This window comes from Dermochelys coriacea, chromosome 8 (genome assembly GCF_009764565.3).
Source record: "Dermochelys coriacea isolate rDerCor1 chromosome 8, rDerCor1.pri.v4, whole genome shotgun sequence".
NCBI classification, from domain to species: domain Eukaryota; kingdom Metazoa; phylum Chordata; order Testudines; family Dermochelyidae; genus Dermochelys; species Dermochelys coriacea.
Window position 1 is genome coordinate 64752942 of NC_050075.1, and position 26426 is coordinate 64779367.

The 26426-nt window shown below is 40.5% G+C and overlaps 1 protein-coding gene across 7 annotated transcripts in view; it reads left to right on the top strand.

The window, feature by feature from the left end:
- Positions 1 to 2630: 2630 nt before the first annotated feature.
- The window catches only part of NEK7 (NIMA related kinase 7), a 126198-nt gene continuing 102402 nt past the window's right edge, over positions 2631 to 26426 (top strand). For 4 of the 7 annotated variants that reach the window (XM_038412509.2, XM_043520129.1, XM_043520125.1 and 1 more), the window contains exon 1: positions 2734 to 2864. Coding sequence is in view for 1 of the 7 variants with exons in the window: in XM_043520128.1 (XP_043376063.1) it covers positions 2646 to 2864 (219 nt within the window). In the remaining 6 variants the exon portion in view is untranslated. Of the gene's footprint in view, positions 2865 to 3163; positions 3576 to 26426 lie in introns of those variants that run through there. The other 3 variants (XM_043520128.1, XM_043520124.1, XM_038412511.2) reach the window with 3 other exon arrangements.

Consider the following 26426-nt stretch of genomic DNA (forward strand, 5'->3'; position numbering starts at 1 on the left):
TACTCAGCCAAGAACCCCCCACTTTAAGTCCCCCACCCCCTTACTGAAGGGGAGAAGGGATTTGAAGAGGCACCTGTACCTTTCAGGTGCATAACCTAGCCACTGGGCTATGTAATATGCTGGTTTAGGGCTTCCTCAAGCTTTCCTAATGAATTTGTTCCAGATTAAATACTTTAGTAGTTAAATATTTGGCCAGTGAAAGTAGAATGACTGTATAGCTTAGTGGTTAGGAAACTCCTTTGAGATGTGGCCAATCCCTGTTCAAACCCCTTCTACAGTTCAGGAGAGGGGACGTGAACCAGGAGTCTCTCACATCCTGTGAGCTCACACTAGGCAAACGATTATAAAGGAAGTCCTTCTTCCCCAACTTCATAACTATTTTGTGTGAGCTATTATAGACTGCTTCTGATCAGGTCCCTGCAATACTTTCCCAGGTATCTGGTTGGCTGGTGAGTCTCCCCCACATGCTCAGGGTCTAACTGACTACCATCTTCTTCCAGCTCAGACTGGAAGTAATCTTAAGGTTTGTTTTGCCTTCCTCTGCGGTGTGGGGCATGGATTCCTTGCTGGTTTGAATTACAGTAAACAGTGGATTCTCTAATTTTTAAATCAAGATTTAAATATTTCAATAACTCAGCCTCCTACAGAAGTGGGTGGATGAGGTTCTGTGGCCTACAATGTGCAGGAGGTCAGACTAGGTGATCATGATTGCCCTTTCTGGACATAAAAATCTATGTGACTCAGGCAGCAGACTTTGCTGGTTTGTGATTTGCTGTGAGGCTTAGGCAGGAGATAGGTGCCTGGACACCTACAGTGAGGCAGCAATGCACATGCCTAGAGGCAAAAACTTAGGTGCCATGTGAATATAATCACCTACAGGGTTAGATGGCAGCTGAGTGGGAGCCTTGTGGATCATAATGGTTCCTAAAAATGGGACCCAGGCACCTAAGCACCTTTGTGGATTGCACCCTCATGCCATTTCTTGAATTTTAGATTAAGAAGTGATTTTTAAGGATGATATGCTAGTCCCTAATTCTTCTTCTGGAAGGGAAGCTGACAGTAGAGGGAGACAGAAAATTCCCACATATAACAATCTTTTCTTTCCCTGTCAGGTGCTGCTGCTGCTCCATCTACTGGGAGAGAACACTGGGTATGTCTACACTGCAGTTAGACACCTGCGGCTGGCCTGGCTGACTTGGGCTTGTAGGACTTAGGCTAAACATTTACACAATTAAACAGTGCCTAAGCCCGAGTTAGCTGGCATGTTTTTTAATTGAATTGTAGACATACTCTCCGAGAACCTCAAACTCTTTAGGCTAGCACCATCTCCTCCTGTTGCTTCCAGTCCAGTGTTTTGTGCCTCTCGAGTCCTCATTTCAGCATTCTGAGAGGATCAGGATCTCAAAGGAGAGCTTCTCCATCTCTCCAGAAAGAGAAGAGCCTACTCTCTTCTGTACTTTTTAGGGAAGCTGTTCTTACTTTTAATTCCTAAACACAGGTTTTAACTTCAGTTATCTCCCACTAGGAGAGAACTGCTAGAAACAGGAAACATGCCATTAGAAAGTCAGGAATATTCCGTTTGCTGGTTGGTAGGAGGCTTTCATTTTTCTCTAATGGATTATGGTTAGGCCCCAAGGGAACCATGACCAGCTAACATTTGTAAACACCACTGTCTAACCTAGGTGCTTAGTTTAAAAACATGTTAACTATCATGTGCTAGCTGACATGTTTGCTAAACATACCTCCTTTTCCTACATTAAAAAGAGACAAAGTCAGGTAGATGGCTGATCTAATAAAAGGTTCTCTCTAGGGACCTATTGTTTGCTTTTCAGAAATCCTGGGCTCTTATTGCTCTGATTTCCTTCAATAAGAGCTCAAACGGCTGAGTATATTTTGTAGTGCCTAGGAGTTTTTGGCACGAGTTAGGATACCTCTGTGGTAGGCAATGTACACCACATAAAAAAATAAGTTCCAGCCTGGGAGAGTTTACAATCTCTGGTCGCAAACTCCACTGCATAAAGGAAGAAGGTAGCTGGTTGAGAATACATTTGCCTGTGCATGGATGAACTATCCACTTCTTTTTAGGAGCTGGTTCTGCACCAGTTCAGTTTCAACCGCATCACGATTCCAAGGACGAGCTAAGCTGTTACGAATTGCTAAGCCCTGCTGCAGAGCTCGCTAACGCAACCGGAACTGGAATTACCGCAGCACTCAGCATCTGATCCGGGTTCAAAAACATGGCTGCAGGTTTGCCCTAGGTTCTTCACAGCGTAGCAGCCAGTCTCCTGCCCCTTCCCGAGCAGCGCAGCACCCAGGCACGTCGCTTCTGACAGACAGCGGCCTGGCCACAGCAGCGGGCGCTCCCCGGTCCAGAACACCCGCTCCCATGCTAGCTTTGAGGCACGCGCTGGGCGCTGCAGAGCTCTGCGAGCCAGACCAAACTCCTGCCGCAACAGCAGTTGCGGGGATACAGCAGCTCCGGTGCGCGCGGCCCATCTACCTCCCCAGGGCGCTCTCGGCCTCCCGGCGGCACACCCGGCTGGGCGAGCACACGACGCGTCCGGGCTGCTCAGCGCAAGGAGGACGGGGTGGGGGCCTGCGCTGAGGCGGAGCCCGGAGCCGGCCCCGCCTCTCTCCCCTCGGGGATGCCGGGATGTTTACAGTCCTGGCAGCGGCGGCGGCGGCAGCAGCAGGAGGCTGGGCTGCTACCGCCGCGGCCGCTCGGTTCGCGCACGGGGAGCCCCGCCGCGAGCGTCCCTCCGGCGCGGCCCGGCCCTGACTCGGCATCTGGGCGCCGATCTCTCCGCGGAGGCAGCGAGGCCGGCTCCGGGCCCCGGAGGAGGCGGGAGATCGAGGACTGTCTGGTGAGGCATGGGAGAAGGAAGGGGCTGCGGCGCCGGGAGCTTGCGGTGCGGAGCCCAGACCGCCACTGTCGGCAGCTGCGGCCGTAACCCAGACTCTCACTTCCTTGCAGGCAGCTACCTCACCCAGGGCAGCGGCGGTGTGAGGACGATTCCACCTCCCGCCTGGCCCCATTGGCCACCATCACTAGTGATCCGGCCCCCATTGGCTGCAGCTGCTGCCGCTCCGCCCGAGGCGGGGGTGGGGAGAGTGCGTGCGTGCGTGCGTGTGTCCTAAGCCTGGGGGAAAGCCAGGAGGAAACTCTGAGGAGGGGGCGGCGGCGGCGGCACGTGCTTAGTGCCCGGGGTCGCCGAGACCTGGGCTCCTTCCCGGTGTGGACCGTGGGGCTCTGGAGCCCCTGTCACACTCCCGGCAACACCTGCCTGTGCCCTTAGGAGCCGCAGCGTGGAGGCGGCAGCCCCGGCCGGTGCTCGTTCTGGTGGGGGCTGTTCGTGTGGAGGTTCGCTGCGCTTCGGACGGGGCGTCATTTGAAGGGGTCTCTTTTCCTGGAGCTACAGTTCTACAGGCGGATTTGCTCGGTCTGCGGCCGAGAGGGTTGCAGAAAACAGTCCGCAGGGAATAGAGGCGGCTCAGGCCTCCAAAAGCTTTAACGTCAAGGAATTTCATTGCTTAAGTTGGGGCTAAAACTATCTTTCGAGGCTAGCTTATTCATGGTAGGACTTGTTTAAATACCTTTCTGTTTTGCTACGGATGGTGGGGGAGTTCTGTCCCTCAACCGGAGAAAATGTGATTTTTTTTTTTAAAGGTAATCCTGTTGATGGGGTCTGCTGCACCTCGTTTTACATCTTGTGATTTAGTCATTCTTTGGCTTTGAACATGCAAACACTTTTTTTTTTTTTTTTTTTTACACATGCATATCTTTTTGCAGGGCTTTTCTAGGTTATCCTCATCCTCCTTTCTCTCTTAATCTCACCTTTTCATGTCATTTTTAAAGTTAAAACTAAAACGGAAACTTCTTTCCTTTCAAAAATGATATATTTTATATTTTTGTTTGTCTTTGTTGAGATTCTGCATATCTGTTGGTTTTTTAATATTGAATGGATGTTCTAGTCTTTGCAGGTGGGCTGGAGCTCAAATAGTGCTAGGAAGTTTTTTTGGTTAATATAGGCTCAATTCTGTAAGTACCATTACCCACATGACAGGTTTCAGAGTAGCAGCCGTGTTAGTCTGTATTTGCAAAAAGAAAAGGAGGACTTGTGGCACCTTAGAGACTAACACATTTATATGAGCATAAGCATCCGATGAAGTGAGCTGTAGCTCATGAAAGCTTATGCTCAAATAAATTTGTTAGTCTCTAAGGTGCCACAAGTCCTCCTTTCCTTTTTTGCGAATACAGACTAACACGGCTGCTACTCTGAAAAGAGTTAAAGTAGAAACTTTTTTTTTACTTTATATATTTGTGTGCTTTGGAGAAGGGGGGAAAAAAACCCATTCAGATTAGTGCCCATTAATCAGTTTCTTAAATCAGTCCAAATTTATTTCCACTGCATAGACTGAAAAAGTCTTTTCACTTCTCATGCCAGTTGAGTGCTGAGTTCACTTCTTGAGGTGATAGCTATTTTCTAACATGTTAATGATGGCACTGCTGTTCAAGCAAGATAAAAATTGGTTTTAAATAACTTTTTTCTTTATATAAGAAAGTATTTGAATAGGGTTTGCAATAAATAATTATTTATTTGATAACCTCCAAGATGTAGAATTTACAATGAATGGCACTTTAATCCATACATTCACAAGCTTTGGTGACTCAGGGTCAACTGGCCTTGTGCAACTAACTCTAGATAGTGTTCACAGTATATAAAGGTATATAACACTTAGGACAGTGCATAGGAGTAAAATAACAATTGTGATTCCGAGATCTGTAAATCAAGACAAATAACCCCATTCAAATATTGATTCTTCTTGAGACTACCTAGAATGCAATTCAATATTATTGTAATGTAAGAAGGACTGACGTATCCATATTTTAAATATTGTACTCTCTTCTGCTGCATTAGAAATGGAGAAAGAGTAGAAAGCAATAAGACTAGAATATAGATGAAGAAATTCAATAGTTTCCCCACCTTCTCTATATGTTATCCTTAAAAAAGGAAGAATCTCAGTTTTGACGTGCAAAGCACTTAAAAAAAAAATGCTTGTTTTTTTTTCTTTGATATATAAAAGAGGTCTGATTTTTTTTCCCCCTTTGTTTTATTTATTTAGTTTTTACATTCCCAGTATTTCTAAAATAAAAGTTTAGGTCTTCACTGGTTTTCCTGAAGGATCTTTTGTGGGATCTTGGAGTACGTTTCTTATGAGATCTTACAACTTAGCTGAAGGGGTAGAGGTGTTGAATCTTTATCACAGATATCCTTTAATCAACATTTTGGATCGTCATTGAAGCCAAATTGCCAATACAAAAGTAAGCAGTTCTGACTGGAAATCCTTTTCCCCTCTCGATTGTTCAGTTTTCACTCTTATGATTTTGTCACTTCACTGTTTCCCAGTCATCAAAGTATCTTCCCAGGGCTGATGAGATCTACACAGATAGAACCCCATCGCCACCAAAGAAATGATTTCAGGAAAGCAAAAACAGGTCCTTTTTTAAAAGTAGATCACCTTTAAGAGTGAGGCATACATAAAAGCCTACAACAATCTGTAAGAGAGTAAATGAAGGGATGATGCACAACTGCTTTTCAAATACAAAAATTAGGGAGCTCAAACTATTGTTCAGAGCACTTGGCTCAGAAAAAGAAAAGGAGTACTTGTGGCACCTTAGAGACTAACAAATTTATTAGAGCATAAGCTTTCGTGAGCTACAGCTCACTTCATCGGATGCATGAAGTGAGCTGTAGCTCACGAAAGCTTATGCTCTAATAAATTTGTTAGTCTCTAAAGTGCCACAAGTACTCCTTTTCTTTTAACATAATTTATGTCACTCAGGGTTGTGAATAACCACCCTTCTGTCCTGAATGACATAAGTTACACCAACATAAGGTCTTCCACTGATGCACGCTCCCCTGCTAACATAGCTTCTGCCGTTGCTGGAGGTGGTTTTATTATGCTGATGGGAGAGCTCTCTTCCATCGGAATAGAGCGTCTTCACTAGAGGTGTTGCAGCGGTGCAGCTGCATTGGTACAGCTATGCTGCTGTATGTGTAGACATGCTCTTAGTAGAGTTCCTATGACATCCTGCATCCATGCTTGTGCTATACTCAGGTGTGCTTTGTGAGTATGCATTCCAGAGTTTGATACTGCTTCAAGCAGCTCCGCATTATGGATGATTTTGCAGAAATGATCCCTACAGAAATGTAGGGACAAGGATGTGTGGGTTGTTTTTTTTTTTTTTTTTTTTTTGAGATCCCCATGACTCTACTTATTATAAAGCTCTCTAAAGTACAAAACCACCACCAGAAAAATGTGGTGGATTCCATTTGAAGCCTTATTCCTCAAACGAAAAAATTGTGCTCGGCCAACTCAAGCTCTATGAAATTTGATGTGCTAAGTGTTCAGTTTTTGTGTATCAGCCTTATGTTGACAGACTCCTCAGGACTAGAAGTTCTTTGTTCAAGATTTATAAGGGAGCAAATAATGAAACATTTTCATTTTTGAAAATATCACTAATTTTTGGCTAATAGGAAGCAAAACTTTCAATTTGGCCTTATCAGTTATTTTTTGCATAGTAAAAGGGTTTCTCAGTTTGTTGGGTGAATGACAGAATTTAGTATAGTAGTTTGCCTGAGATTTCCGGTTGTTAATGAAATGAATAAACGTGTGTGGTGTGTTCAGTTTGCAGGTGGATATGTAGCAGAAAGGCCCACAGGGCTGGGGGAAAGGGCTTATAAACCCTCTAATTAAATGCGTGGGAACCAGTAGACTTGCCAACCCTCGTGTACCACCATGCACTGCAGTGCTCTCCTCTTCAGGGCCATAAGGAGGCTGAATGCCCACGAAGAGGGCAGAGGGGTATGCTCTTTTTAAAAAAAAAAAAAAAAAAAAAAAAAAGGGGGGGGGGCGGTTGGACCAAGAGCTGGTCTTTCCCCTGCTGGCTCAGACAAATCCTCCCCTCCCTGCTGCCTCCCCTTCCTTCACCACCCCTCGCTTCTGAGGCTATGGGAGTTGGAGGGGAAATGGCAGTCTCTAGTATGTTGGCTGGGTTGGAGGTCAGTGTGATACCAAGATACTTGTAGTTTGCTTTGTTGATCAGCTAACTCATCCATTCAAGGAATGGCAAGAATAAATGACCTCAATAACTAACCAACACACTTGTTAAATAGTACTGTTTCTGATCCTTGGATGAGTTGCATAACTAAACGGCAACAAAGTGCAAATTTTACAGTGGACTGTACAACTTGAAATTTGTGCTGTTAAGTTAAATTGCAATTTTTTTAATAGAAGATTGGAATCTGAATTGTAAATTGCAGCAGACCAATTCAAATAACTCAAAGTAAAATAATGCGATATGCTTGTGGACAAAGATGGGAAAAGGGAAAATCATTAAATGTAATGTTAATTATTTAGTTGATTCTATATGGGTCCCAGAAGCCACCTTGAGTAGACTTTTTATGCAATGTATGTGATCTTGTTTTGAAAACTGTTTTCTAATGCTATTGGAGTAAAGAATCTTATTTTTATTTATTATTTTTAACAACACAGATGTTCTAAATATGTCCTAAAACAGATACAGATGTGAGCCTTGCCCAAAGCAACTTGCAAACTGATTTCAGATATCACTCAACAAGAGGATAACAAAATGGTAGCAAGAAGAAGGGGGGAGGGAGGACAGGGATAATATCAATCTTGGTTACTTAGTGAAAACCAAGCATAATAGAAAAATGTCTTTAAATGAGATAACTTTATCAAATCAATAAGTAGAGAAGACTTTTTCAGATACGGATTGTCTGGAGGCTTAATCGGTTTAATTCAGCTATCCAGCCCAAATTTGTATACCAGCTGTTGGCCTGCTTGGGCTCTGCCAGCCCTCTTGAGTTAAAGTGATGCGGTCTTGAAATCTGCACGTTATTTTGAAGAAGGGTTGCTACTTTCTTTTAAACAGCTACTCAGTCATGCCTACTTGTGCCACATATGGTAATATGGCTTTGGAAACAGTATTGAGAGATAGAGGTGTAGTGGCTTTCCTTCCCTCATTGACAGATATTAGTCAACCAGGGAAGAAATGGAAAGGGCCAGTAGCACCTCTTTTCTGGCTGACAGTTCAGTTACAAAGCTAAACTAAATTGATTAGGTATGTCCCAAAGTGTATCCTCTTCTTACTGTATATACACCGAAAACAATGGTCTGGTTGAAGGGAACTATTCTATTCCTAGCAGGACAAATTGGAAAGATGAAAGAACCCTGTAGCAGGCTATCTTCAGTTTTCTGAGCTTGCACACTGGAGTAACTTACATGGCCTTTTGGCCCTGTACAAAAGAGAGAAGGCCAGATCCAGGGCAGGAAACTGAAGTCTATGCAAGGTGTTGAGTACTTAACCTGTGCTTTTTTCCTCTTGAACTGCTCTGTACTTGGTTCATCTATCAGTTCTCCCTGCTTGTTTTAGTCCCTGTGCAGCTGGCTGTCCAGCTCACCTGGATAATTTGGTCTGTTGCACACTCAGGGTTAGTCTGTGCTGGAAACGTACATCGACATAGTTGTGTCTCTCAGGGGTGTGAAAAATCCACACCACTGAGAGACGTAGTTATGCTGACCATGACCCCTGTGTAGAAAGTGCTAGATCGACGGAGGAATTCTTCTGTTGACCTAGCTACCACCTCTTGGGGAGGTAGATTAACTACAGTGACAGGAGAACCTTGTGTCCCGTTCTTCCATTTACTTGAACCCTGAGCATGGCCAGCTACAATGTACTCCTTCATATTTAATGGAATAACAAAAATTGCTTGGCTATTATATATACTTGAAGAATGTCACTCTATTTCGTCATCAGTTCTAATCCTGTTATAAACTATTATCTGAATATGTAATTTTATAGCATTATTGACTTGACACTATGCACGTCTGTGTGTGTGTGTGTGTGTGTGTGTGTGTGTGTGTGTGTGTGTGTGTTTAAACAGAATTAACTCAGTTTGATCCATTTAAAAACCCCTGTGTAGGCAAACCCTTAATTTTAATAATCTAGGTTAGTCAAAAGAAGAGGTGCTTTATATGATCTTTGCTGCTATTCCGATTAGTTGGAAAGTTATTTTTTCAGTCAGGTTTTCTTGCCACTAATGTAAAATGCACCCCTGTTAAGCATCAGGAAATCCTGAATTCCATTGGTGTAAAGGTGAATGAGTGATTTTGTTGACATGTATCTTGGCAATTACAACCCAGATGAGTATCATCCATCCAGCTAAACTTGGAAAAACAATTGAAAGTACAGTAGAAGAGCCATTAAGTAAACTGCAGTAGTGAGGATACCCTTCTTGCAAAGTGCTTTGATGTATATAGGAACAAAGTGTTGGTGTTAAATAGAATTTCAAGATTAAGTGTGATTTTTTTTTTTGTCTTAAAGTATCATTTTATACAAACCACTGTAGTTGTCATTTCTGAAGTCTTCTGGTCAAAATGTACCTTTAGATATGCACTGAAAATCTTTTTCAGTCATCCACTGAACTGAAGTTTTTGTTTAGTTTATATGCAATACCTGTGTAATAGTCTCTTAAAATATTTTACTATATGTATTTACCTGCTCAACATGGTTTTATGGGGCACATCAGAAAAATATAACATAATTTAAATGAACTATGTAATTAAAATACAATTTGGTTAACTTTTGCTACATTAGTTACAGCTTTACACTGCTTTATTGGACACTTTTTGGCTTGCCATTTAAAAAAAAAAATCAAACTGTGTAATTAAACATATCTGCATAATTTGAATTTTAACAAGTCATAATGCTGAAGGTTAACCATTTACAGCTATCTCATTCCCTTCTCCCTCCCAAATGTATCTCTCTTGAACATCTGTACTCCTCCATTTGTTCATATGTGTAGGGGGAGATAGTGTTGGATGAAATTCACAGGATCAAGTCTAGGGAGAATAGAGTGGGAGCAAAGCTGGATTCTCATCAGCACTGTAGAACCTTGCTCACATACTCCCCATAATTCACACATTAAATCCACAACCTTTCTGCACCTCTTCCCACATGCTTGGCAAAGAAGTAAAGTTCTATAGTGAGGTTTCATATTACTTAAACAGTATTTTCTAAAATAAATTATATTGAAGAACATTTGTGAATATACCATGAAGTTTTAGAATTTTTATTTTTAAACTGAGCATATTGGGTATGGAAATTCGGAAACAAACAAATTGCGGAAAAATCCATGATGTCATTTCACAGTTAGTTTTTTCTTGTTTTCTAATGCGTGTGATGAGCTTTCTGGAAACTCTTCTAATTTTCAAAAGTTGACAAATGCTAGATTTTGAGTGCATGTAAAAACATTTAACAGAGTAGACTTAAGGAAAATATTTTTTAGGATTATAGTAGGGTAGACAACCTTTGACACACATTCTCTAGGCTGAAATTGGCTGTGACGCTTGAATACTTGTTTCAGAGTAGCAGCCGTGTTAGTCTGTATTCGCAAAAAGAAAAGGAGTACTTGTGGCACCTTAGAGACTAACAAATTTATTAGAGCATAAGCTTTCGTGAGCTACAGCATCCGATGAAGTGAGCTGTAGCTCACGAAAGCTTATGCTCTAATAAATTTGTTAGTCTCTAAGGTGCCACAAGTACTCCTTTTCTTTTTTGAATACTTGTATTTGTAAGATTCTACACTAATTAAATTTGGTTGTACATAGCAGGATGTGTGTGAAGGAGAAATATTAAGTAAATCACCTTTTTTTCTGTCACCATACAAGACCCTGCAGAGCTAATTCTATTACTAAAATACATAGGTAATATTTGCCTTGAGAGGACAGTATTTTTAAATATCTCGGATAAGAGATCTGAATTGAAATAAATTATTATATATGTATTGTACTTTACCTTGCTGTTTTGCAAAACACCTGGAAGATTCTGACAGTATATTTTTTTTTAATGGAACTCTTTAAAAATAAATACAACGCTGTTGTTTCCTGCGTACTGTCTGCATGAGGTAAATCTCACATGGTAAATATAACACTGAAGGTGTAGAGTAGTGACATTACTTCCATTGCTCTGATTGATGTTGCTCAGCTGTGTTCATTATCAAGAGCAATTCTAGAAAGTAGAAGAAAGTAAAATGGACAAAACGCTTTAATCTCGCTTTCCTGAAACAACTAAATCTATTTGGCTATTAAAGTAGTGCTCTGTGTCACCATTTAATTTTTTAAAATATGTGGTTTCAGCTGAATTGTGTTTAAATATTTAATAGGTAAGATTGCAAAATAGAACTTTCCAGGTGATTTTTTTTTTTAATTTATAAATACTGTGTGTCAGTGTGCTTGGGATTTTTGGGGGAAGTGGATGGAAATTTTTTTAAAAAGGCCAATAACCCTTTTAAAAATAAAAATCCATAGAGTTATATTGCACGTGCTTGATAACTATTAGACAGGATAGGTATTTGCATAATAGACTCCAGGTGGCTTCTTCAGGTTATAGATCCAACAGATAACGATAAAAAGGTCACTTTGAACTATTTTCTGTCTTGGCAGGACACTGAATAAGGCATTTAATGATAAAAATGTTGGGTTCCAGAAAACCATTTTTTAGTTTTTTTTTTCAGGTCAAGATACGAGTATTTCTTTTGTTAAGGTTTAAATTTGGGCCCCTGAGGCAAAGCCTTCTGAATGTGAACTCTGTGGGTTAAATAAATGTAAATGAAATATTTCCATAATTGTATACCTAAACAAAGAATATAATCTTGTATTTTCATTTTCTCATTTGAAAAGGTTGTCAATGAGATAGGAATGCTTTATCTATGAACATGGTTAATATAAACATGTAAAACTAATTGTAAAGTTTAGGTATCAGAATCAGCAAAACACTCTTTTTAAATACTAGATTTGGTATTAGAGAGGTGGACTAGTTGATGAAAATAAATGATGAGTGTCAAAGCTTTTAGGCTTTTAAGTTGGTCATTGCTTTTCAGCTGTATCTTAACTGACAAATGATAACTACAGTTGAAACTGACAAAAACCTGGCACAAACAAGAATATATACCAAAGTAAACATCCTACGTTAATCTCTTACTATAAAGAAGTTTCAGTTTTGCCTGTGATTCATCCAGCACATTATGAACAGCATAACTTTACATTCCTGTAGCCTGATGTGTGCAGTAGCAATATGGTGACTTAACCCTTTGCATGTAATTATGCACAATCAGGACTTTTTAATGCTTTTTATTTTCCTTGACATGCCTCCAGGGTAAGAAAACAATGCATATCCATGTGGTTAGTGTATAAATTCCCTTGAGAAAATGTCTAAAGTTTGTCCATTGGCACCAGCAGTTAAAGTACTTGAAGTTCAAAAATGGAAATCAGTAGTATAATGCTGTATGGCTGATGTTAACTTTATACTGATGAGATTACTAGTAATGACACCTTTTTTTACAGAGAATCATTGGCATTTGACATATTTCTATCACTGCTTTCAAAAGAACAAAATTCCTGTTTAGGTATTTTCTATGAAAAGACACCACTTCTCAGTGTGTGTGGTTTATAACTTCGGCACTCCACCATATTGTAAAAGAACCTTTTTGTGTTTAGAGTAGCAGCCGTGTTAGTCTGTATTCGCAAAAAGAAAAGGAGTACTTGTGGCACCTTAGAGACTAACAAATTTATTTGAGCATAAGCTTTCGTGAGTGATGAAGTGAGCTGTAGCTCACGAAAGCTTATGCTCAAATAAATTTGTTAGTCTCTAAGGTGCCACAAGTACTCCTTCTTTTTTTTTTTTTTCTTTAAAAGTTTTCTCTTGAGATATCCTTGATTTGGGAATGGGAGAACTAGGAGTATTTTTTTGAAAGTGTAGCACTTTAAGTATATGTATAGAGACATTTAGAAACCAGTCTTTTTAGCAAACTCAAGCCCTACTCAGTTACGCCTTACATTACGTACTGTGTAAAACATTAACATTTTTTAAATTAATTTCCTTAGCATCTAAGTTACCGCACCTCTCACCTACAACCACCATCTCTTCCCCCCCCCCCAAGAAAAAACAACGTGTGCCATCTGACAGTAGTAGTATAAATAACATTAAAACTATCACTACTGCAGCTTTTACTACCAAGCATTAGGTAGACTAGTTATTATGAGAAAGATAATACAATCTATAATGAAAAATTGAGCATCTGAAAGCTAACGAACATTATTTCATTTGTGCAATCTATATCGTGTAAAACTTACTCTCATGCAAGTCTTGTTTTTATTTTAATCTTTACACTAGATTTGCAATCAGGAAAACAATATGCTATAGAAAATGGGATAGTTCGTGATTTACTGTTTCGGTGAATGAAGGCAGAATTTTTGACACTACTCTCCAATGAGGAACAGCAGTCATTCTGTGGGCTTTTCCTGTTTTACTTATTCCTTGTGTGACGGGTTCCCCTCAGGGTGCCACCTGGAACTGGGGTACCACTGAGCCCCCCGACCCATCATCCTGGACTTCCTCTCACACTGTACTGCTGTGACAAGCTGCAAATCCCTCCAGCCTGTACTTTCACCAGCATACATACAGGTAGGGGCACACCTAGCTGCGGTTACAAGCAGCCTCTCTGACCAGCCCCTGCATGGGAAGGCTACTCTCTGCTTCTTAAGTTTTATCCCCTCTAGAGTATAAACCCAAAATTATATGTCTTGCGCTGCACAGAGAACTGTACAGCGTAAGCCTATAAAATTCACCCCCTCCCTCAATATGGAGAGGAATATGCAAAACAGCCTTTTGTCCCTGAGTTATGATCCCACACACTTCACTCCAACTCACTGGTTTAGATAAAGTAAAAACAAGTTTATTAACTACAAGAGAGAGATTTTAAGTGATAGCACACAGCTCAAAGAAGTTGATCTAGCAAATAAACAAAACACACAAACTAAGCATACTACACTAAATAGGTTAGATATGAATAGCAGATTCTCACCCTAAGAGATGATACAAGCAGGCGGCAGATTCTTAAGGAGCAAGCTGTACTTGCTTTACAGCTTGGAATTCCCAGGTGTTTCATGCACTGGCTAGAAATCCCTTTAGCCTGGGTCCAGCACTTCCCCCAGTTCAGTCTTTGTTCCTCAGGTGTTTCCAGGAGTCGTCTTGTGTGGGGAGTGAAGAACCCCAGATGATGTCACTCTCTGCCTTCTATAGCTTTCGCATATGGCGGGAACCCTTTGTTACCAAAGCTTGGTTCCCAGACTAGCTTGTGGAAGAATACGGACATCCCAAGATGGAGCATAGAGACGTGGTCTCATCACAAGTCCTTGTAGAGTTATAGCTGCCGTTACTCGGAGGCTGTCTATAGCATTCTCAGGAAGGCTCCCCAGGTGAAATAGAAGCTTCCCCTAAGCCTGTTGTTTTTTCCTAATGGGACATTGCCCTGAATGGGCCCTTCCCCATCCACAGTCTAGACTGAAAACATCTTGTCTAGTGGGCATTACCCAGGTGTAACTACATTTGAAATACAGATGCATAGTCAATATTTATAACTTCAGATACAAAAATGATACATGCATACAGATAGGATAATCGTATTCAGGAAATTATAACTTCTGCAGTGATGCCTCATATGACTTGCATAAAATACATTATGATTGTTGTTATATCATCATAATATCACTGCAAAGAATATGGGGTGCAGTTTCACACCTTGTTCTAATAATTTCTTCTCTAACATTTTTTAGAACATATTCTAGTAAGATGCTGTGTATTGATTTTTCTGCATTGATTTTCCACTCAGATCAAGAAACAGGATCTTAAGTGGTTTGATTTCATCAATATGGACTGATGGATGGTCCCTCCTCCACTTGTCAGTCTGGCAGGTATTAGTAGAAACATAGAGTTTTGGCACTTTCCAGAGGACAGATTCTCTTCACAGATTCAGTTGGTTTCCTATCTCTGAAGAGGAAAGTTAGAAAGAGTGTGGAATTTTGTTCTTTCTGCTTCTAGAATTGTTTCTTTGCTGAATTCCTTCAGGACTTTTCCAGTACCTATTTTGGTAACTTTCCCATTTTGGAATGTTAGATATTGCATGGTGTTGAAAAGAATGTCTTCGCTCTTCAGCTTACTGCAGCTCCCTTCAGGTTATTCTCCCTTGGTTTCTAGGTTCCGTAAAGCTGCCGATTGCCTCTTACCATGTCTCCGTTTCTGTTCCTAATCTGGTATTTAAGTTCACAGAGACACTTCTCTTTTTGTGCCTTACATCTCTGCTTTCCTTCTCTTACTGTTCTGAAAGTGGTGTTCCTAGTTGCCATCATCTTGTATCATTGTGTATGGAAACTGAGTTTCTTCCTTTCTCTGGATCATGTTCTCTTCTATTTAATTAGTTTTTAAATCTTGCCCAGTTTTTCCTTCAAGTAGTCACTGGCTTTCATAATCATTCAGGATGTTTCCTTGCCCTGGTCTTTACTACCCTGAGTTGAAAAAAGCTATGATATATGTTCCCTAAATGTATTGAAGAGACTTAAGGATTTATCACCATTTTTTTTTTTTTTTATGAATTCAAAAAATCCTCAAATCTGTTATCCTGTTTGGAGTTTCTGAGTGGATTAGCAGACTTCTGTGGTTTATACCCAGTGGATTAGACTTCTCATTGCCTTCAGTATTCTAGATTGAAAATGGAATGTGGTCTAAGACTTGTTCGGGAAGGTGGCTATTTGGTGCTGTTTGCATACGTTCAGCAAATGCTGCAGGTTACTTGTTTGGTCCTTTGTGGTTGCTGCATTACATTTTGAGGATTGTGGTTTAGTATGGTTTCTTTCTGACCCTACGTAGGCTGTATTAATTGGCATGTCCTAGTTGTGTCTTGTATCATGTTAGGCAATGGCCTTATTGGGGCCTGAATAGAATTTTCTCAAATTTACTGCCTCAACGGAGGTCTAGTGCCTAGAGTTTTTTTTTCTCTGAGTCTGAAGTAGCTCTTTTGAAGTCAAAGGAAACATTCCCATTGACTTCAGTGGGCTTTTAAAAGACTCTCCTGTATGTGTACCTTTTGTTGGAAGAGGCAAGCAATTATTCACATTCCCTCAGTATGCTCTGGTGGCAATTTAATTACAAGTGAATTAGGTATCTGGTGATTCTTTACTGTGACATAATCCCACATGTGCAGATGCTTGCCCTTAGCAATGCCTGTATGAGGGCTGGTAGGTTCATTTGCTCTAAAGTTACAGCTCTGAAAAATCTTAACTGAGGGCTTGTCTTCACTACTGGGGAGATCTGCACTGCTTCAGTCAATGCAGCGGGTGTTACTTTAGCAGGTCTAGTGAAGACCTGCTAAATCGATGGTAGAGCACTCTCCAGTCATCTCCAGTAGTCCAGATCTCTGAGAAGAGTAAGGAAAGTCGACCTAGGCTACGTCGACTCCAGCTATGTTATTCACGTGAATAACGTAGCTGGAGTAGCGTAACTTAGTTCGACTTACCCTGGTAGTGAAAACAAGCCCTAAATTTATGGGGGTAAGCAGACCCTTTGGAAGAGACCAAAATACTCTGCTCTTGTTGGTTGCTCCCTGCCTAACTGACAAGTAGAAAAGAGACTATGGATCATCTGTACTGGTGGGAGCCAGTCACAGGAAAGAAATATAGAATAAGAGAGGTTTTGTTTTGTTTACATATATTTCTAAAAGACTGAAATCGGAGCACATTATGGACATAAAAAAGGTATCCTTATACATTCAGCCTGAAAACTGATCAATTTACATGTTAAAAATGAATTGCTTTTGAAAGGAGCTGTATTATTGTGCCAGCCCAGTCTAGGTGCTAAACATATTAAAACTGTCCTTTGGTTTGACAAACAATGTTCTTAAGGAAGAAAGTTCTAATCTAAGAATTGCTAGAGAAGATATTTTGAGTTTGAAATAAGAAAAGGAGGACTTGTGGCACCTTAGAGACTAACAAATTTAGTTGAGCATAAGCTTTCGTGAGCTACAGCTCACTTCATCGGATGTGATGCGGATTGTGGAGTCTTGTTGTAACATACTTCCCAATGAGATACTCCTTTAGCAAGTGGGCATTTTGGGCTAGCCTACATTTCTGAATAGTCTTTAGGTGTAACCCCTTTTAGAGCACGTTACAGTAGCCTAATTTGAAAGTGATAAAGGAATGGGTAATCATAGCATGTGAAAGAAAAACTCTCAGCCTGTCCTGGTCGCTGTTGCTAGCTGATAAGCTAAAAGTAGATGAGGATGGAAAACCACTTCCATATTGGGAGCTCAGTAAGTGGAGAATAAATACCTTCAATCAAGGGAGCAGCTATCTTTGCCATTTCTTTTGGTTGCTTCACCCAGTCTACTAGTATCTTCTTTTTCTCATCTGAAGTGATGAGGGCTTGTCTACATTACAAGTTTAGATTAACTTAGTCGACCTGCAGCCACTGCAGTAATTCAATTGGCTGCTGGTGTCCACACTACCCTCCTTCTGCTGCATCTGTGAGCCCTGAGCCAGGCTCAGTTTCACAGCAGGGAGCTTATCAGCAGTGAAATTGACATTCTTGTCAGTTTCACAGCTGCAGCTGTGAGCCCTGCTGCTGTTTTAAGCTGGAGGCAGCCCTGACACTGACAAGAATGACAGCCAACTGCTATTGTAAGTCGCACAGTGTCTGCATGGACAGTATGTCACCCTAACTACAACAACATAAGTGCTGCACCTCTTGTGGAGGTGGAGTTATTATGTGGGAGTAGCAGGCCACTTACTTCGGCAAAAGCAGCATTCTAGTGTAGACACTGACATAATTAAGTTGATGTAAACTACTTTACCTCGACTTAACTCTGTAGTGTAGACTAAGCCTCAGACAGTTCTATTCATATGCTATTCTCAAGTGTACACTAGTTAGGGTGCTCAGATGCAGCACTCATTCAGTTGGAGATAGAACTGTGTTTAGTCAGCAGAGTAAAGCCATGGTCCATGTTTTTTCACTAACCTATTTAATGACCATTTACACATGTCAAAGTGGGGACAAGGTGTTACCTTGACATACCCATATGAGTGCCCTTGAGGCTGAAGAGCAGTCGCTCAGTACTTCAGTCTGACATCTCCTCTTCTTTCCTTTCACCCTGAGAGACAAGAGACCGTATCTGCTCCTACTGATGTCCACAGAAGAATCTAACACTCTTTGATCAGTGGCAGTTAATCTCATTATGACATAATGATCATTCATCATCAGCAGGGATCCTAGTTTTTTGTGATAAAAAGAATCAAAATTCTCCGCCCTTCCCCAGTTTTTCTGTGAGTAAACTGAAACACAGCACTTTAGTTTCCTTAGCCACAACATACATAGGTATAAGTTGAACTGCTCCTGAGTGATTCTGCGCCAAAAAAATAAAAATTCTGTGCACAGTATTTTAAAATTCTGTGAGTTTTATTTGTGAATAAATAAATGCAGAAGCTCCAGCATGGCAATGGGGAGCACAGGCCACTGGCTGCATAAAGGTGGAAAATCACCCTGCAGCCTCCCCATCCCTGGGACACAGTCAGTGATGAGGCTGCACCTGATCCTGATACAGCACAAGGCCTGGGCCTGCCCCATAAACACTCTGGGGCCTTGTCCCTTTGTGCCAGGCGCACCAGGTGTGGGTGGACAGGCTCAACTAGGCAGGATCCACGCGTGGAGGAGCTCAGTGGGGGGGATCCAGATGAGAGGATTCTGTGTGGGACAGTCTGGGTGCAGACCACTCAGTGGGGGAGGGGGTCTAGGTGTGGGGGCAATGGGATTCTACAGAGGCTTCCAGGTGAAGGTGGTTAGGGCTCAGCAGAGAGGTCTGGGTGTGGGGGTTTCATCAGGGAGGGCTGGGGGCATGAGGCTTGGTGGGGTGGGGGTCTGGGTGCAGCTAGTTGGGGGTCAGTGACATGGGGGTCTGGATGTGGGGGCTCAGGGTGGTGAAGGGGTAGGGCTCATCTGGGTGGGAGTGCAGGGAGCTCAGTGGGAGCCGGTCTGGGTGCAGGGGTGGGGGTCCTGAGAAAGGGAGTGTGGGGGCAGGGGGCTCCAGATGCAGGGGTTAAGGTTCAGTGGCGTGGGATTCAGATATGGAGAGCTATGGGGGTTCTGGATGTACAGGGTGAGGCTTGGGGGGTGTCTGGGTATGGGAGGTCTGGATGCACAGGGGTTGGGCAGATGGGGGAGCAGCTCCCCTTACAGTGACCCCTTCCCTGGAGCTGAGGAACAATGGGGGCGGGAAGCAGGAAAGCATGCTGAGCTTCCTGCAGCTGGGGGAGGTTTCTGGGGGTGGGTCTGACACAGCCTCAGTCACTCCTGGTCCAGGCTCAGGCTAGGAGCCACTTGCTGGGGTGTCCCCAGCCTGCAGTGATTTACCTTTCTGCTGGCTGCTTCGGGTGCCTGAAACAATGTACCTGCACAACTAGGAAGTAGTGTGTGACTGCTCTTGCAGTTTTCCTTTGCTTCCCTGTCAGAAAGTCATTTTTTTGCATGGAAGCAAAGAAATCTGCAGGGGATATGAAGTCTGTTCATGTGCAGTGGCACAGAATTCCCCCAGGAGTAGTTGAACGCAGTGTTTTATTGATTATACTGTAGAGCCCCATTGATCTGAGTCTCCATTATATGGGTCTCCATACTAACCAAAGCACCAGCTTCCTGGGGCTGACAGAGTCTGGGTTTGGGTTGTCAGACCCGGGTGGCAGGGGCTCATGCTGTCAGCCCCGGACAGCTGGTGTTTCGGTTAATTCAGAGAGCAGGATAATGGAGGCTTGGATAAATGGAGTTCTACTGTATGTTTTTATTTTTTCACAAAATGTAAAAACTAAAGATTCTCTTTAAAAACACAAAATCTGTGTTTTTCCTTAGCAAACAGATTTCTAGGATTCCTGATCATCAGGAAGATCAGTCAGTAAAACAAGTGCAGTTGCTGTACCATACCTAAGTGGCTGATCAAGGAAGTTCCAAGAATCTAGAGATTGAGAATAATTTTACTGCAGATTTCTCAGTAATCTTGTTTAAGAATGGAAGATCTGGAATGGACTAATAATTGACCAAAAAGTCAATATCTACAGATGGTTTCCTGGATGGAGGGGACACTTCCTTCTCACTCTCTCCCTTAGCAGGAGGTGTTTACTGTCTTCATCGGCAATGGACCCATTACTTTGCCAACCAGGAAAGACCTGGTCCAAAGTGTAGGAAGCGAAACAAAGTTCTTCCAAAACGTCTAGGATACGAGTGACCATAGATCAAATAGAAGACTTAACATTTGTTCCTTTGCCCTTTTTCTCAGGCATCATTGAATGGCTTGTCTGAATTCAAGCAATTTTATCTGCACAATAACAAGAAATGATTGCAAGAGAAGAGACCCAAGTCAACTGCAAAGTGGAGATAGCCTGATTAGTGTGAGCTAAACACCACATGAAAGAGACCCCTCATTTGTTTGATTTTTTGCAGATCCTATTGTAAAGGCAAAGAAACTTTTTTTTTCTTTGCCTTTTGCATGATCAGAGTATAAGAATTTTTAATTGGTCACCTTTGGTACATGTGAAGCTTGTGTTGCTGGTGTTCTAGCTGTCTTCCTTCTCGCTTCATCCAGTGCCTATTTTCCATAAAACCAGTGTGTCCTGTGATGGTAAAGCATGGGAGGAGGACTACCATATTAATGGTTGAAGAAATATGCATACATTTGTCTTTGTTTGACTTTTTTCCTTTGATAAATTACATTGCAGTTTATAAACTAAAGTAGCTAATTAGCATTTTTATTTTATCATGGCTTTTTTTTTTTTTTGCTCCCCTTCACCTTTAAACTAAAGCTTGAAATCTTATTTCAGGAATAGTATTAATTATCATTCTTGAGTCTAAATAAATCAATATTAAATATTCCATCAGTCATGTATTACACTGTCTCTATATATAAAACAAGCTTACTGTTGTAAAGGTCAAGGACTTCAATTGTCCCAGGTGCCAAGTCTCATTGATGCTTCTGTTTTGGTATGCCAAGCAAAACCATAATTTTGACACAAATATTGGACCACATGAGGAGTGCTATGAGATTGATCTCTTTCATTAGCAAGGACCAACTCCTTCATATCCTTACAATCAGTACAAAACTCATCTTTTGGGCACTTGACATTTTTTTTGACTGAGATGCAGCATTACTCTAAAATGGTAATTTAGCATATCCCCTTCCAAATCAGATAGAGGTGGGATAGAGAAAACGAGGGGAAAAGAGCCCTAGAAAAAACTTCAGTTTGTGAGAGAATGCAGCCAAGCAGCCCTCACCACCTTCTCTGCAAAAGCAACACTGTACTCTCTAATTTAAAAAAAGTGAGTGTTGCACTCTTCCTGGGGTGTTGTGTATTTTAGTCTTATAACAGAATAAAGCAAACCCAAGAGAAAACCCTCCCATCCACCAAACAGCAATGATAAGAAAAGAAATGATACAAAAAACATTCTTCCTGTTGACTCTGAGTAGCCAAGTAAGGTCAGTAGGTTGTATCATTCTTTAGCTGATGGGGAAACTATCTAAACAAACAAATTTGCGTAGCCCTTATTAGTCCTGGCCAGTCCCCTGCAATAGAGGTAGGTCCCAAGGCACAAGCTCCCGGTTAGATTCTGTTGGCCTAGAAAGATTCTCCCCCTGGAACTTCAAAGGACCAGTATACCCTGTTCCCTAGTTTTTTATTGATGCTCATGGAATACAACTTCCATGAATCATCATATTAAACATACATATTGGTGGTTTACAGGATGCCATCAACTTAAAAGAATCACACGCTTTAATTTAATTTAAAAAAGTACTATTTTTTAGGTCTTGCCATTAATCACAGTTAACTCTTGATTAACTGAAAAAAATTAACTGCGATTGAAAAAATTAATCGCACTGCTAAACAATAGAATACTAATTAAAATTTATTACATATTTTTGGATGTTTTTCTACATTTTCAAATGTATTGATTTCTATTACAACACAATAAAATGTGTACAGTGCTCACTTTATATCTTGATTGCAAATATTTTCACTATAAAAATAAAAAATACTATTTTTCAGTTCACCTCATACAAGTACTTTAGTGCAATCTCTTTATCATGAAAGTGTAGCTTACAGATGTAGATTTTTGTTGTTGTTACATAACTGCACTCAAAAACAAAACAGTGTAAAACTTTAGAGCCTACAAGTCCACTCAGTCCTACTTCTTGTTCAGCTAATTGCTAAGACAAACAAGCTTGTTTATATTTATAGGAGATACTGCTGACTGCTTCTTATTTACAATGTCACCTGAAAGTGAGAACAGGCTTTTTGCATGGCACTTTTGTAGCCAGTGTTGCAAGGTATTTACGTGCCTGATATGCTAAACATTCATGTACCCCTTCATGCTTCAGCCACCATTCCAGAGGACATGCTTCCATGCTGATGATGCTCATTAAAAAGATAATGGGCTAATTACATTTGTGACACAATACTCCCCCAAGGAGTTCAATGTCTCCTGTTCTGTTTTACCCACGTTCTGCCATGTATTTCATGTTATAGCAGTCTTGGATAATGACCCAGTACATACATGTTTGTTTTAAGAACACTTTCACAGCAGATTTGAGAAAATTCAAAGAAGGTACCAAAGTGAAATTTCTAAAGATAGCTACAGCACTCGACCCAAGGTTTAAGAATCTGAAGTGCCTTCCAAAATCTGAGAGACTCGTGATGTAGAGAATGCTTTCCAGATGTCTTAAGAGAGCAACATTCCAATGTGGAAACTACAGAACCCGAACCACCAAAAAAGAAAATCAACCTTCTGCTGGTGGCATCTGACTCAAATGATTAAAATGAACATGATTCAGTCCACTCTGCTTTGGATTGTTATCGAGCAGAAGCCATCATCAGCATGGACGCATGTCCCCTGGAGTGGTGGCTGAAGCATGAAGAGACACGTGAATCTTTAGTACATCTGGTACGTAAATACTTTGTGATGTCATCTACAACAGTGCTATGTGAAAGCCTATTCTCACTTTCAGATGACATTGTAAACAAAATGTGGGCAGCATTATCTCCTGCAAATTGTAACCAAACTTGTTTGTCTGAGCGATTGGCTGAAGTAGCACTGAGTGGACTTGTAGGTTCTAAAGTTTTACATTTTATTTTTGAATGCAGTTATTTTTTGTACATAATTCTACATTTGTAAGTTCAACTTTCATTATAAAGAGATTGCACTGCAGTACTTCTATTAAATTGTAATAAAAATAAATATAAAATGAGCACTGTACACTTTGTATTCTGTTGTAATTAAAATCAATATATTTGAAAATGTAGAAAACATAAAAAAAAATTAAATAAATGGTATTATATTGTTTAACAGTGTAATTAATCGTGATTATTTTTTAATCACTTGACAGCCCTAGTATTTTTATGAAGAAACAAACAGGTAGTTGCAAAAATTAGACTAAAATTTGTTCTCCCATCTTTGTTTGATTCCCTTGTAGTCTGAGAATTTCCACTGTTTGTATGGGTCTTTCTCATGGCAATGGAGTTGTGAAAATAACTTTTAGAAAAAAGGGCATATGTTATGATAAAACCACATGGGTAGATGCAGTAAGTGAAACTACTTTTTAATTCACTTATGCAATTGATTTCATATTGATAGCGTTGTTTTAGCTGGGTTTGTTTTTGTAATTCACTTATTAAAATCAGAATACGAAAACTGATTTGGGATAAAATATTAAACTTCTGCATGTATTACTATAATTTTTGACATGTTTCAATCTGTTTGGTTTTCTGACCCCTTATACTCTGTAGCTGTAATTGTTTCTGCTACATTAGCTTCACTATGCAGTGTATTTTCTATTGAATTATTGAAAAATTCTGAAAATTAATATTAAAACATATATTTTTTACACTTGTAAAAGATAAGATAATGTTTATCAGATAGTAAAATAAGAACAAATGAGACACTACTCTCAAAGTTTTTTCCTACAATATTCATTCAGTAATCATTTGTAATATACAAGAAGGGATTTCTTCTCTTTGTTGTCACATTTAAAATTTTTGCCATCTGTGCTTAACTTTGTAGTGTTCCATTTGAGTAAGTGAAACCATCTAAGGTTGAGGGAAGGTATTCTAGAATCACTTAACAAGCCTGGAATATGAGTCCCAAGGGTAGAGAGAGGTTTTAATGACCAATTTGTATGCCAGTGTTTTGTGCTGTACTCATGTCTCTATCATGTTATCCACCCTGGTGCATCTGCACATGATTACTTTTGCTACAGCCTTGAGTTACAGCTGGTAACTCCAAATAGTACTTATACTCAGAGTAAATATTATCTATGTCGATTAACTACATCTGATAGTACAGTACTCCGTGCTGAAAAGATGATTTTAGGTCTTAGTTGTTATTGGCTAAACAGTGGAAGGGAATTGGCTGCGGGAATGAATCGTCACCTTCCTACCTCCTTAAAATCCAGGGCAGAGTAGATGAGTAGCTGCCTTGTTGCCTCTTCTACAGCCTGTGCATTTTAAGTAACAGCAGGTAGAGTTGCAGGTAGAGAGTTGCTGGACACTTTCTGTGTAAGGAGATTAAGCATATGGGTTTTCATTACCCTTGCCATGCCCCTAACTCTCTTCCTCACTGTACTGCCATGGAGAAAGGCACCATGGAACAGAACTGCGCTTCACAGGTGTGTGGGTTTCTTCCTTATAGATAGGTGAAATGACTTGTCCAAGATCATGCGTGTCAGTGGTATACTCTACAAGGGTTGCAGAAGGGCCTTCCACACATCTTCCTTGTTTTTTCCTCCCCCCAACCCGATTGTAATAAGGTTAAGCAGGATTTGTGGTGTTTGCATATTACAATGGGTAAAAACAAACAAAACAAAAATAATATAAAAATGTATTGATGGCAAAGTCTGCAAAACTGTACTAATATTTATTTGGGCAAAATAATTGAAATAATTTTTTTTTTTTGGTGAGGTGGCCTTAAGAATATGCATTAATGTTCATTTTGCATTGTTGCACAACATGTTAGTTGCCCATAACATTTCAGGAAAATAGAATCTGAGTTTCTACTCTCTGGGTTTTATACTATAGCATGTTCTCTCTGTGATTAAAGGGGGAAGGAGTTAGTCCCTGAACCACAACACTAACAGAAGGCTACTGATGTGTGCAGGAGACTGTCAGTGAAAGCAGCTGTCTGTTCACAGGCAAAGCCTGTCAGAAAAAAGGAAAGTACATTGATTACTTGCATACAAGATAGTCTTTGTTGGTGCTTTACTGTCATAATACTAGATTTTTGGTTTTGGTGTGACTGTTCTTAGTCTGCGTGTCCTGTATACTCGTTCAGACCAGATGATCATAATGATCCCTGCTGGCCTTAAAATCTATGAATACCAAACATATGCTGTTTTCATGCTATCTTCTAGTCTATCTTTGCTTGGCTGTGCCATAAAAGACAAGTCTTTGAAAAGGGCTGGAAGTTTTATAAGCATTCTCATATGGTGGTTTGAGTCAGTAATATTAATAAGGATTCTTCACATACTATTTATTTCTCAGAGGCTTCTTGCATACTAGAATGTGAAATATAGTAAAATACAGTGTTTAGATATTGTAAATGTCAGGTTATCACATTAAGTAGAATATATGCCATACTACTATGGTCTGTAGTATGGTAACCTGAAATCAAGGGACAGATGTAGGGGAGAAGTAGTAGTGGTATTCTCCAAACTCTGCCCACGAATGGCACCAAAATGAGATGCTGTAAATAGTAGGTTGTGCAGAGTTTATATGATCATAACATGATCAATATTTTTTTATGCTCTATAAAAGTAAAGTAGTTAACAATGTTGACCTTTACATCACCATCATTAGGTTTCAGAAATACCACCACATCGAGATGGATGGAGTCAGCTCATACATTTCAGGTTGTTGCAGACATCACAATGACGGTCACATTTGTTTCAAATTTTGAATGATTTCTTGGTAATCACAAGGGCTAGAGGCAAGTTCTTTTAAATTGAAGCTTGGATTCAGGAGCATGATACAGATCCAGGAGAAAGTACTAGCTTACTGAGCCCCCGAGAACCATTCCATTTCAACCTCTGCCAAAAATATTGTTTTCCAAAGGAAAACAAAGGTAGTGGAGAATGGTAACATGAAAGAGCTTGGTCAGAAATCCAGATCATATGTAAGGTGTACAGACATAAAAAGCAATAGAAGGAGGCCTTTACTATAACAAAAACAAGCTCAGGAAATATTATCCTCAGAGGGGGAAATATAAAATCAAACTACTGTAGTTCAGCCAGAGCCATACAAATATTAAGTTTGATGGTCAAACTTAGGAAGGAGGTAAATCGCCATCCAGGTAAGAGCCTGAGCTAACTCGTCAGTGAGGACATACTTGTATTTGTCACTCCCAAGCAATGCTTCAGTATAAAACAACCTTGAAGCCTGTGCTTTCTACGGCTGCTCTTCATTCTGATTCGCAATTTTTGCAGCAT